This window comes from Falco punctatus (assembly GCF_963210335.1).
Source record: "Falco punctatus genome assembly, chromosome: 8".
Taxonomy (NCBI): domain Eukaryota; kingdom Metazoa; phylum Chordata; class Aves; order Falconiformes; family Falconidae; genus Falco; species Falco punctatus.
The window spans coordinates 48963946-48978134 of record NC_137588.1 but is presented as its reverse complement, the minus strand read 5'-3'; the positions used below and the strand labels follow the sequence as shown (position 1 = coordinate 48978134).

The following is a 14189-nucleotide window of genomic DNA, read 5'->3' as shown; positions in this document are numbered from 1 at the left end:
AAGAAAAAGAAAGTCTGATGATCAAAAGGCAATTCAGTGGGTGGAGTTGTATCCTGTCAAAGGAAATATGTATAGTTAAAGCCAGTGGAAGATTTGCTGTAAATTGAACTTCACTGTGAATAACCTCCTGTCTACAATTGTCTGTAGGAGTTATTGATGCTGTGGCCAAGGATCAATTAAAGAATCAGACATGCAGTTATTATGTTATTTTGGTTTGTTGTCACTTTTTTTATATTCATCTCTGTTTTTCTGTAATCTCTATGACATAACCACCCAAGTATATCAAGATGTCCTTCTTATTTAGTGTTCCTACTGTTAATGTCTGATAATAGTTTGGTCCTTCAAATGCCAAGTTCTGTGGTAAATCTGCAAGCAGGCATCCTTTGTCATGTCCTGCTTTTCACCATTTGTAGAATTCAGTGTTACAATAAGTTGGGTTTCTAGACGTGACTCAGAGTTGGCTATAATTTCATTTCTTCTCATAATATATTTGAAGGGCATGCAACTCTTCCACTTCTTTAACAAAAATACTTCCAAAGACACTGTCATATACAGTTTTGCAAATGTGCTCAGGGCCTCCTTAAATTTTGCATTTTAAAATACTAGGATTTGCATCACAAGCATATTTAGTTAATTTGAAAAGGTGAAACAATGTACCATTACATGGGATTTCTACACTGACATGATGAGCATAGCCTGTTAAGAGATGGTGTCCAATTTGTAAAAGGAAAATTGAGTCAAGTAGCTCATGTCAGCTGCCATGAAGTTGCCATTTAGCAGAAACTTTCAGTTGATTATGCAATGTAATAAGAAACATGTTTAATATTTTAATCTAAATTGATTGAAGGCTTTTGGATTTTTTAAACCAGATTTGTACCATGTTTGATCAGTTGACTTTTTAATCTGATTTTAAGAACTCTAATGATTCAGATTTATGTTATTCGCAGTTTCTTTTCCTGTGTGGGTTTTTCATTATTTTATTTTCATTCTGTTTGTTTTTGGCTTACTGGCAAAGGACGGCGCCACTTTAATAAGTATAAAAAGAAGGGTAGGTTTTTTTAAAATTTCTTTTTTATTTCTTTTGTGACATCTATTTAGTTTGAAATAGTTACTAAGCTGTAAAGTGTAGTCTATCTCTTTTTAAATTTATTCCAATAGATTTGCTGTTTCTGATGATTGACCACACCACAATAAGAATTCTACCACTGCCATTTTCTTTGTTATGTGCCTACTGTTAATCTCTGTATAAAAATGTAAAAAACTGTCAATTCATTAGGTAAGTAAGGTATAACTGCTAGAAGTAGCAGCTCTTGCTTTTTCTCAGTTGTTATTCAAATTTCAGTTGTTTGGGACTCTTCTTCCTCTGAGGTTATTCAGATGCTTATTGCTTGGGCAGTAGTGCATAAAGTAATGGTGTTTTGTCCAGTGAATACTCTGCTTGCCACTATTCTCTTAGTGCCATGTCCAGAATGCTCCCAGGGGCTTAAGATATTTTGGGACATATTGCAGTGGGGAAAATGTGGATTTTGGAGTGCATCTTGCTGAATAATTCAGTACTTGGTTCACTGCTGTAGGGCACGTGGCCCACATGAATGAATGATGTATGTGAGTTAGTATTTCCTCACTATGTAAGGAAAACGATATTTGCTTTCATAAATAGGCTAGAAATTTTAGAAACTGAAAATAGTGCAGGCACACAGAAGCTCACTGGACTTCAAAGGGAAGGGTGAGAGGTGGTGCTGAATAGCTGTTCTCCTTTGCCTGTCCTGCACATGTTGGGAGCCTGACAGAAAAGGTTGGGCCTGTGGTGAGGCAGCACTTTGGGACTTCTGTGGCACAATCAAACTGGTGAATATGTGTCTTGCACTATTCAAGTGACTCACTGAAAATTTATGCAATGACAGATTATAGATCAGACAAGTGAAGTGGGTTAGATCAGACATGATGGTACCCAAAGCAGATTGGCTTGGCAGAGAAAAGAGCAGGAGAGGAACAATTGTATGGGAAATATGTGATGTTTATGGCATTATGAAGAGATTGTCGTGAGTAATAGTATTTGTTAAAACTGATCTATTGTGGTTAGTGCTTTACAAGCAAAAAGAATACATAAAACCAGTGCCTACTCCAGGAATTTACCATGTTAGTGCAAACTGAAAGGGAATGAATGGGAACCAATTGATAGATGTGGAGGTAAAAGGAAAAAATGGGATAGGCTGTGTTATAAACACACTAGCAGTGTGACTGGGTAACACTGTGGTAAAAGGCAGTTTTAAAGAGGGATAATGGGGCAGATGGATAACATCGTGTGGATAATGGAGGGCAAATGGGCCCTCAGAAGGAGACAGAGCATAGGGAAGAGCTCAGAAAAGCCTTTTTAAATTTGACTTGCAAAAGTATTGTAAATCACAGAGAGGTTGAAGTCAGAATAGTAGCAGCAAGCAGTCTGGGGTGAAGCAGGTCTGTAAATGAAGTGGGAGCATGAAGTTCATGTTCCATGTGATAAGAGGAAAGTACCTGAAACAGAACTGGGAAAGAAGAGCCACATAGCTGAAGGTTAGATTAACTGATTAAGAACATGATTTTTGCAGCACTGTTGCACACAGACATGACTGCAGAAGACTGAATTTATCAACAGTGGAGAAAAAGGTGTTGATTTAATGTAGATTTTATTTGCTGAAAGCTAGGGCAAGAATTCTGACAGAGAAATGCAATGCAGAATGAATCTGTAAGACTTTGTCAAAGCCTTAATGTGAGGCAAGGAAACAGACGAGTCAAAAAAACATCCAGATTATGAACCTTAATGACAGGTAGAATGATGGTATTGCCCGCTGTATTAGAAAGCAAGAATGCAGGGGAGGGCAGAGAAGCAGTGGGTTTGAGAGAAATTAGAGAAATAACAAGTTTATTGGCAAGCTTTTTATGTGCTCATAATCATAGCATCTCTTATCACTTACACAGTGCTCATTAAAAAAAAAAAAAAAAAAAAAAAAAAAAGGAAAGAAAAAGAAGGGTGTTCTTTTCTTTGGAAATACCGCACTCATGACTTGTCACCCACACACATCTCATATCCTTTCTTGCAGTTGACAAAAAATCAGCATGTTCAGCTTCTCTCTTAGTATCTCTTTCAGGGTGGGTTTGTTTTTGGGTTTTGTGTGTTTATGTGTGTATGTGTGTCAACTTATGTATGTGTTGCAGCAGCAGCACAGCCCTGGCTTGTCACTCAAATCTTCCCTCACAGTGGGTGGAAGCATCATTTTTGATACTTGAACAGACAAGGCTGTCTTTGGCAATGTTCCTCTCCAGCAGTTGCCACCTCTCTGACTCAGTACCTTAAAATGCCTTTCTTATAAATTTTCTTCTTGTTTTCCCAGTCTCATATTTTATTAGCAGATATTTTTCATTCCTGGAAAACTGATCATGTCCTCTCTTGCCTTCAAGTGAGTTCTGTGTACAGGGCAGTGCTTGCCTGCCTGCACTCAGTTTTCAGAGTTTCATGGAACTGCAGTATGCTCTGGAAAGGGTTTTGTGCCATCAGCTCTGCCTAAAGTAATTACTGAATAAATAAATGGACATGTAACCTATTTTTACAATGATTGACAGTCATTACTATCTATCAGCTGCTACCTTGCCTGCATGAAGTGAGATCCCACAATCAGAGAATCATTTAGGCTGGAAAAGACCTTTAAGATCATTGAGTCCAACTGTCAACCCAGCACTGCCAAGGCCACCACTAACCCATGTCCTTAAGCACCATGTCTACACATCTTTTAAACACCTCCAGGGATGGTGACTCAACCACCTCCCTGGGCAGCCTGTTCCAATGCTTGACCACCCTCTCCGTGAAGAAATTTTTCCTAATCTCCAACCTAAACCTCCCCTGATGCAACTTGAGGCCGTTTCCTCTTGTCCTGTCACTTGTTACCTGGAGAAGAGACCGACCCCCCCTGCCTACAGCCCCTGTCAGGCAGCTGTGGGGAGCGATAAGGTCCCCCCGGAGCCTTCTCCAGACTAAACCTCCCAGTTCCCCCCGCCGCCCCTCCCAGCACTTGTGCCCCAGCCCCTTCCCCAGCCCCGTGCCCGGCTCTGGACACGCTCCAGCCCCTCCATGTCCCTCTGGCCGTGAGGGGCCCAAACCCGAACCCAGGGTTGGAGGGGCGGCCTCACCAGTGCCGAGCACAGGGGTCGGGCACTGCCCTGGCCCTGCTGGCCACGCTGTCCCGGCTATGAGCCAGGGTGCTGCTGGCCTCCTTGGCCACCCGGGCATGCTGCTGGCTCATGCCCAGCTGGCCACCAGCCCCCCTACCCCCCCCACCCCCGACCCTTTTCCACTGGGCAGATAGTAGCTTTGATCCAGTGTCAGGTAGACAAGTAGAGCCACCATAAAATCCACCACTCTTAAATCTTTCTAATTAGCAATTTAAACAGGAGCCAAGAACAGAAGAGGTGACCGGCTGAATTCTTTCTGTTTGTTAGTGATCAGGGCTCCAAAAGGGGCTCAAGGCACACAGTCAGTACTGCGGCAAGGAGTGTGATGGGAACCATCATTTCTGGTCTGCAGCTTTTTGTCCTCGTGAACTCATTTGGAGGTTAGAGGTAAAATCAGGGCTCTGAGGAGTGTGGACTCCAGAATTCTACAACAGATATCTTTTTAAATTTGTGTTACAATACCAGTTATTTAGTGTCCTAACATTTCATTACGCTTTAAAAAATATGTACCTGTCCCTGTAGTACATTGCAGGTTAAATGTGAGGATTAGCAGATGTTTGGAAGGGAAATGCTATTAGTAACAGAATGGTGATGTAAGAGTTCTGAGATTACTCCCTAGCCTGCACCAGGCTAGAACTGATCCTTCATATCCTTTTCATTCTTTGTAAGGGAATATTTACAAAATTGCAATAGGACACAGGAGCTACTTTTAGCATTGTAAATATTTCAGGAAACAGACTTTAAAAATATGGATTTAAAAAAAAAAAAACAACCAACTACCTTCTCATTATTCTTAAAGCTTTTATGGCTTCTGCTGATTCCAGCACTGAACTCAAAGTTATAAAGAATTTATCTACAGAAGAGCTTGTCCTGAGTAATTTCAAGTGGGGATGCTCCTGTTGTTTAGAAGCATGTCCATCCTCTGTATATTACAATCGTGCCTTTACAGGGCAGCAAAAATGCCTTAACATTTTTTTAAGATATTTATTTAATGTTGTTAAATATACCAAATACTTACATCTAGTATAGCAATTTAATTACCATTTGTTTTGTATATTAAAATGCCAGTAAACGTACAGCCAGATTTGTGCCTGTGCATTACATTGCCCTTTCATATGTTTCTAAATGCACGTTGCAGCATATGAACTTGAAATTCTGTATGACTTCTTTTCCCAAAGAGCATGCAGGATAGTGGTGCAGCTAAAAAGATAGACTTATTTCTGTAGAAGAGAATTTCAAAGACACAGCTAAAAGGATTAAGAAAAAGATGGGGAACGCTGAAGAATTCAGTAATGAAGGAAGAAGGAAAAAAATTAAGAAAAGTTGTTAATGCCACTGCTGGACAAAACATGATAGGTGAAATAAATGGGCACGTAAGTCATTATGAGTCTCTGATTTCAGTGAGCACTAGCACATCTTTATCTGATGACTCATTACCCAACCTGCCAACACCAAGACCAAGGACAGAGCCAGAGGCAAGTACTGTAGCTAAGGCCTATCAGCTGGAACCAAGTTTTATTGGCTTAGTATGATAAGGTAGTTTGCTTTGCTTATGTCCAAGATGGAAAGCATATGGAAACACAGTAAAATCTTATTAATGGGTTTTTCTTCAACAGCATTATAGTAATATTTTCATAGTTATTAAAAGCTGGGTATATTCATTTGATCTCTCACAGCTGCTTTCAAAGCCTGCTGTATTATCAGTTACTTCACTTTATCTTTCTTCCCCTCTTATACATGTGCAGCAACAGCACATCCATTTGCACAAATATTTTCTGTTTCAATGGGATTCCAATAAACAGAATATTTCAAAAGGTTCCCAGTGCAGCAAGGCAGTGGACGTGCATACAAATACATGCAGGACGCAAAGCATTGTGCGGCTGAGTTTCTGACAAGCTAAAACTTTTTCTTCTAATCTTATAATACTTCCATTGGTGGCTAAGAATCTCTTTGCTCTAGCTATACTCTGCTGAGCGGAATTGTGCTTACTGTGATGTATGCTTTGTAATTTGTTTTTGTGTTTAATTGGTTAGCTTATTTAATTGTGTTGCAATCTATGTTTTGTTTCTGGATTGCATTGTCTCCATGGACTTGTACTGGTATTTGTTTATTTTATTAAGTTCAAAGAGTTTGTCTTTGCAGTTGTGTTGGGATCATCTTGGAGTCCTTGCGATGATGGTAAATGTCATTGAAGCAACTGTGATTAAGTAGTATTGTAAATCATGTTATAGAAATACAGCTGTTAAGAGATCCTTAGACATTTGCCATCCCTGAATAACAGAAACAGCCCTGAATCACAGTTTCAAATTTCAGCATGCATGACTTTTTTCATATCTATATTATATCTAGATTTGAATCTGTAATTTAGATCTTTTCCTATATTTAGACCCTATTTGGGTGAGATTAAATTCAGGTAGCTATCATGGCCCTTCCCTTTCTCAGGCAAACAAAAAAGATTCTAATTTGAACATAGAAAAATGTTTAAATATCTGCAGCTAATGTGGAAATGTGCAATTAAACACATTATGATTGAAAACTTTTCTGGTAAATTCAAAAAGACAAACAGCAGTAACTAAAATGAGACCAGAGTAGTCTGGGTTTTAAATACCCTGAATGCTGCAGCCTGTGGGCGCAATCCTACACCTTCTGCACTGCTGTTTAGCCAGAGCTAAACCATTACCAGAGAAGTAATAGTTTTTACACCTTTCACTTGGAATGGTGTAAAATCTTACCAAAAATATTTGAAGAAATATTTCACTTTTTCATTCATTTCTTTTTCTGGGTGCATAAATTACTTTATGCTGTTAGTACTTCTCTGTTATGAATCGTAACACATATGTTTGGAAGATATTGCTGGTATTTGGTGTTTGTCCATAGTGCTGCTTTTTGTGAGCTTGAAGCATTATCTCTTTGATTCCTCACTGGCTCTTTCCACTGAGATAGCTACTGAAACCTCTGAAATGGTTTAGTTTTCCCTTTCTCCTCAGTTTTTCTAGTGATGAAGTTATCAAGACATACAAATGAAGATCTACATGGTTTTCTCTATGACATGTTGATTTTAACATCTGTTTATTTCCATCTGTTGGTAGAAAGTAAAATCTATGTCTGCATGTTCTAGTAGTTGTATCAGCTTCACTGCTTGTTTCTAATGCAGGATTTTCACAGCTCTGATTCTGTTACTAGTTCCCACAGAAAAATAGTTCTGGTTTGCAAAGCAGTGTTTTCAGGACATTTATATCCACCATCAACATTTTCCTCTAGTGCCATGTATCATGCAAAGAGTTGAAAGGAATTCTTCCTTTTTTTTTTTTTTCTTTCTTTCTTTCTTTTCAAAGGCACAAAATATATGACAAAGTGATCACTCACATTCTCCTGTGGTAAACCAGAACCGGTGCCGGGTAACTTCCATTTCCCTGGATGCACTGATGTATATGAAAAAAAAATTGAACTATGCTGCTCTTTAATGACATAGTAGATAGAGAGGACCCTAACTGGATTGGCTGCCTGTCAACCTTCCATTCTGCAAATCATCTTAGTGTACTGCATGGAGAACTGCAATCTTTCCCGTAATACAGGTAGTAATAGTCACAGAGCTTCTGCAGTAGTGGAGGGGGAGCAAACAGGCTGACAAAGTGCTGAATCCAGAATGTACTGACAAGAGAAAGTCCTCAAGACATTTGAACCCTGGCACAGCTAGTTGATTTTTCAAGTGTCTAGCTGAACTCAAACATCCTCTTTTCTGTCTGTCCCCAATTTGTAGTTTGTTTTATAGCACTTGAAAATGTTTTTTCTATTCAGCTGTGGCTTTTCCAGTGAGACAGTATGGTGGCCTTTTTCTCTCCCCCCTCAGGACTCCAGTATCTTTGGAGAACATCTTTGTTGATGGTTATGTAGATAACCTAAGCTCATCTTCGTGCTAGTAGTAATGGGACTTCAGCCCTTTCAATCCACTACTAAATTAGTTCAAATGTATCTGACATTTGCTTAATTTTTATTCTTACAGACTGCATTGTCATTGTTATTAAAAATATTATAGGGGTCTATTCATGAAACAAAATTTTCTTGTACCAAGTGACCAACCCCAAAGAGTTAATCTTAAAAATTTGCTGTGGTTTTGGAAACTGCTGCTAGATAGTGTATGAAAACATATTCATATTTCTTATATTTGTGTAATAGTTGTAAGCAAAGCAATTATCTAATGGAAATAGGCACTTTGCAGAATGGTGGAAGAGGGAACAGCAAGTGTTGTCTTTTTGACGGATAAGGTCACTCTGAAGGCTATGAGAAAAACTATGACCTTTCTGATAAATTTTGGCCAAAGCAAAAGTTTGCTGAGTGTTCAAAAGAATGTAAATATTCATTGTGCAATTAATGCTTCTCAGTCACTTCTATAAAAATCCTGCCATTTTTTTTTGTAGAACAGCTTAAATACTTATTGATTGAGAACTTCTCTAACTCCCAAAATGGAGGCATCCCCCTAGCTCTACAGGTATTTTAAATGAATTGAATTAATCATATCCTTAAAAGTCTCTAGTGATCTTCGTTAACTTTCCTGGGTTTAATTAAAACATCTGTGCGCTTTTAATTTATCGATTCATCCAACTTATATGTCATGTTTTTAACACACCCCAGCATGCTCTGCATCATTTTTAACCCGATTTCCACTTAACTAAAGCAATTAAATTCACCCCGGATTAATTAAAGCATCCATACTTTAGTGCTTAAGTCAGCGTGTGCTGCTTTCCCCAAATGGTTTCTGAATGTCAGAGATTTGACACACCTGATGGGTTTTTTGTCCTTCTGGAAATTCTTCTGTGAATCTCTTTCTTGCTTACTAATGTGCAGTTTGACAGAGCTAGACAAGGGAGCTTGGCAAGGCCCTGGTTGGGGCAACCGAAGTAAGGATTGCAGGGCATGACTACTATGAAGGGCTGTACATTTCATCTTAATACTGACCTGGTGCCTGCAACCATAGAGCAACACTACTGTTAAATCATTTAAATTATTTGTGTGGTCTGTAGTTAAAGTAAACAGTTCATGAAGTAACACATAAAGCATATAATGTTAGTAACACTTAATCATAGTTGTTCATTCTTCTGCTTCTGGGTGAATTTCTCTAAGGTGACTTCTGCTTGGAAAAGCACAAGGTCTTAGAGCAACCTAAAAGATGTTCTAGATCTTCCTAATTGTCACTCTTCTTAAAAACATTTCAGCCTGATGGAAGTTAGTGATCTCAGAAGAGCAGGCAATCTAGTCAAACACCATTTTTCCTGGCCATGCAAATATCACGTCTGTGAGGGATAAAGAACAGATGAGAGAAAATGGTCCTGGATTCATTCAATCTCCCATTCCAGAATGATTTTCTTGCTAAGTTGTCTAGAGGTGGGGCAGCTTCTTGCCAGGAAAGTAGCATAAAAATAGCATAAACTAGTAAAAGTGAAACAGCATAAACTGTGGAGTGCTCTTAGAAGTTATTTCAGATTTCCATATCCATAAATCAACTCCAATTAAAGCTAATAGGCATGCAGACAAGTAGTGAAATGTGTGCCCAACTGATTAAAAGAGGTTTAAACATAAAATATTAAGGAAAGTGTTGTCAAACAAAATGGTTCTATTTTTAAAGAGTACTCATATATTTACCATCTCCTAATTTTTAGAAATACCTTAAAGGAAAACATTTGGTATAACAAGGGATGTATTTGTTATGTCTCAGTACTGTTTTATTTAAAGTAATGATACTGTAAAGTCTGTAGCCCACATTTTGATTCAGGTTGTCAGAAATTAACGACTTAAATAACTGGGCAGATTTTCTAAAATTCAGATGTTTGCAATTCCTTTGGGTTTAGTAGTGTTGTGGATTTTAAGCCATTTAGAAATTAAGATTGTTTATATCCAGATAGGTATAACTTCACTTTAGAAGGTTGACTGTAGGCAAGGACCTGGTTGTAGCTTTTGGAGTGAATCTAAAGTTATTCAGGACTTTGGCAAACAATTGTAGTACAATTCAGCTCTAACATCAGTAAAATACACCTTCACCTGCTTACATGTTAATCTAATTTGTCTATCGAAGGGAAAGTAGCATTTGTAGATTAAATGCTACATATGTGTCACCAAGATAAAGGCCAAAAAGAGAAAAAACACTAGTACAATGTGATCCTATACATATTTTTGAGATATTTGGAACCAGGCAGTTGTTGATTACATTGGGTTTGGATCTTTCCTATATTTCTCCTCCAGTTTGGAGCAGACCTGGAATTCATTTATTGGTTTCAGATTAGACTGTCATAAACAGTAATCCATCTTCTTTATATACTGGCAAAATCATGCATAATCTCTCAGCAGTAGCAGCTTAATCTCTGCTCAAAGTCCAAGTGTGAGCTATTACAGAGTCTAAATTAATTATCCCCTAGAGGAGCTGCACCCAGGAGGTTCACTGGTGAGGTTCATTGGTAAGAAGTTTGACCTATATCTGTCTTCAGTACAGTTCCCGGTGGTCAGTGAAACAAAGAACTTGATTTCTATTATGTTAGTGTGTTTTTCACTTTTTTTATATAACTAGGAATTTGTACAACTCTGTCCAAACAGCATATCAAAACTGCCCAGTCTGTAGGCTCAGATGGGTTTTGAGAGACAGCTATAGAATGTTAATATGGTTGTACTAAAGACTTGAGAAACATTTGCTCTGTTTCATATACATAATGACTTCCCCCAAGTTTAGGGACGCTGGGCTGACTTGCAGTACTAAGTACGGAGAAGAATTGTTTGAGCAAAACCAGACGCAAAAAATCTGGAAATTATTCTTGATGAGAAGACTCAAACCACGCCCACATATTTGAAAGTAGAACCAAGTTTTTGCCCGACCCCAAGCAAACTTTATGTAAACCTCCACAAGTGCTATGCATGCCAGCATTAGTGCATACCCTCCCCTGCTGGATCATACTAGTTACACTAGATCAACCAGATGTACATGACCACATGTACAGAACAGGTGATCGTTATGCAGTTTTGTAAGTGCATATGCTGGCAGGCACTTTTCTTTTAATCTGTGTTCTTTAGCAAAAGTTTCAGGACTGAAACTCAATTCCTCCTCCTAAAGAGGAACATCTACACATGAAAATAGTATTTATTTCTCTTAGGTCTGACAAAGTTCTGTACAGTTCATTAAGAGCTGAATATATCTAGTGTGCGGGAGTATAAACAGTGTGTCTTCGGAATGTTTTTTTTCTGAATGTGTTTGTATAGAGGTTATATTACATAAGTGAAGCTGTAATGGCTCAGATGAAAATTCCATTTTACCCAGGATTTCAGCTCTGATGGTGGCATACAGCAAGTAGTTGAGGAAGAGTAAAAATTGTACCTGTCTTTCCTTCTGCAGTAAATGCTTTTGGATAACTTGTGTTAGGACTTCCTACAGTAGATGATGTCTCCTTGTGTTTAGTAGCTTTTGTGGAATTACATTCCACAAATCTGTCTAATTATGTTTTCAGTCAGGGAAAGTTCTTCCATGAGTTTTAACTTTTCAGATAATCTTGTTAAAATTGGTTGATGGAACAGCAGTACTTAGGGTGATGTAAGGGCACTTTAGATGGTGTCCAAGTGCTTTGTTACTGCAGCCTAAAACTTGCACTTCAACACTCAGTCCTAATTTTCCTTACTGCTTACATTGTGAATAGGCAGTCAAGCTCATCTTTTATGCACGCCAACTTGTTGTAAGAAGAATCTGATTTATATGCAAGATCGGGGTTTACAGGCATTATGGATACAACCATTCTGGTACTTACTGAAAGATAGTGTACCCCAACAGGCTTGATGCAATTTTGTCCACCCAGAGCAGTGACTCCCCTCACCAACCAGCCATTAGCATCTCACCACAAAATTCTGTGGGACATACGTTGAAAAGTTTTGACTTGCAGTGGGGTGATTCCTGACAGCTTATCTGAGTTCTGAACAAGCCTGTAGCTGTCACAAAGGAAGCTAACCTTCTTATGCCCCATTTGCAAAGTTACATTTAGATGTAAATCTGAACTGCCTGCAAAGTAAGACCAATATAAGGTCATTGCTTGTGACCTGGTCCAGGACAGGGAAGTATTGCAGATGCAAGTTCAAAAACCTGTCAAGTCTGCATATTTTTGTGCCCAGAAACTCAAATAACTTTCAAGAGAAGTATACCAATTTGTCTATTTTATGAGGAGGAACTGAAAAAAAGTCTGCAGTAGAGAACTGACAGCCTAGATCCTAGTGGTACAGGACTCTCTCTGCACCAGGGTAATGTTTGCTCTACAGCAAGAGGAACCAAGCCAGAACTCTGCCTTCAAATCCTGTTTGGAACTTCAAGTAGCAGGGGAAGGCCTCTCAACCAAGCAGCTGTGTAACTAAACCAAGTTCTGCAACAGCCTCCAAGAGTTTGACTCCTCAGATATCCTTTACTGGTTTCTTGTCATGCTCTAGAAGAACACCTCTGGTGAGTATGTAAATGTGAATACCATAAGGGCGGGTAAAAGGAGTGTGTACACAGACTGCAGCTGGGATGCTTGTGGGTTAAGTGTCACTGGAAAAAATGGTGGCTTTTGATGCCAGACCATTTGGGCATTATCCGTTACCATCTCCCCTCCTAGTCCATGTGTAACAGGCTGTTATCAAATCACCTTTCCTCATGCATCAGGGAATATTAACATTACTCCAAAACACCTATCCAAAGATATCCTTTAGAGAGAGAACTTTTAGAAGGATGTTTGTCTGGTCTTTCCTGCTCAACTCATGGTCTTAAATGTGTGCATCCTACAGGACCCAAAGGTCTGTAGTATCCATTGATCAGCTGAGACCCATGTTAAGAACTTAGTCTGGTTTTGTTTGACTAACAGCAAAGGGCAGAATTACATCATTAAAACCACATTTAGGATTAAATATTAAAATTAAATATTACATAAAAAATTAAGTAAGTGTTGTGCTTATTCAGATTTACTCAGAAGCTTAACTTTTGTTAAGCACCTTTGTGTTTAACTTACTTGAGCGTTGCCATAACTACTCCTGAAGACCTCTATCCACTTTTTGACAGTGCTGGTGTGTAGTATGCGGTTGTCTTTATGAAACGTGTCTGTCCACAGAAATGTGATGGGCCTTGATTGTTTCATTACATAAACCAGTCTTCCTTCACACTCCTTCAGCAGGCTTTGACCAGTCAGTCCTGTCCTGGAATAGGGGCCACTCACTTCACATAGGGAAAATAACCAGTCCAAGATGAGAACTAAAAATGACTCTTGAGTTGTTTGCCCATTAATTGAAGCCACCTGGATGTAAAATTGGAGTGGACTGGTTTGGGTCTCACACTGCAGCAATATGGTAATTGTAGCAGACCTCTTTTTAGACTGCCTGCTTCTGTTTTCTGTGGAAGAGCAACTTGATTCTGTCTCTGTTCCTCACTTGGGACAGCCTATAAACCCGTAGCAGAAACATTAATGGAGAGCTGATTATTTACAGCAATGACAAGCCAGCTTCTTACAACCTACATTTGCTTGCATTCTTGCTTACATATTTCTCCTGCAGTCTTACTGACATGACAATCTTGGAAAGGCCAAAATCTGACCGAGAACCTCTGTCATTTTTCGTATTCTCAGGGTGATGTTCCCGTTACATAGTTTGTAGAATAGCCCCAGCAGAGGGTTGTAGATTAAACTTTGTGGCTTTACATTGCAAGTGTCTTAATCTTAACTATATTCATTTCGTCCCTAAGGTTAAATGACAGATTGTCTCATTTGTCTAAAGTCAGTTTGGTGTCACTAACATCTTGGCGATGTGTACTGCGGTGGCAGACCACTGAAGGCAGATTACTGTTCAACTTATGTACAAGCTTCACAAGGACTGAATAGATCTATGAACCATAGCAAGGCCTCTGACCTGGTAGAAGTATGAAGAGAGGAATGAAAAGCTGTGGCATGGCTTTCAGGTTTAATTAGATTCCTGAAGCACCATAGCAGAGTACAGGA

The 14189-nt window shown here is 38.9% G+C and overlaps 1 protein-coding gene and 1 long non-coding RNA gene across 21 annotated transcripts in view; one reads left to right on the top strand and one right to left on the bottom strand.

Annotated features, from left to right (window-relative positions):
- TENM2 (teneurin transmembrane protein 2) overlaps nt 1–14189 on the top strand; it is a 1028597-nt gene that overhangs the window by 912805 nt on the left and 101603 nt on the right. For 12 of the 20 annotated variants that reach the window (XM_080399947.1, XM_080399949.1, XM_080399942.1 and 9 more), the window contains one exon: nt 1016–1048. The exons of the other annotated variants lie outside the window; for them this stretch is intronic. In XM_080399947.1, the coding sequence (XP_080256073.1) occupies nt 1016–1048 (33 nt within the window). The remainder of the gene's footprint in view (nt 1–1015; nt 1049–14189) is intronic. 20 annotated transcript variants of the gene reach the window in all.
- Nucleotides 2970–14189, bottom strand: part of LOC308068801 — a 62328-nt gene continuing 51108 nt past the window's right edge. Inside the window, exon 2 of the long non-coding RNA XR_013930135.1 lies at nt 2970–3799. This is a non-coding gene — a long non-coding RNA (uncharacterized lncRNA). The remainder of the gene's footprint in view (nt 3800–14189) is intronic.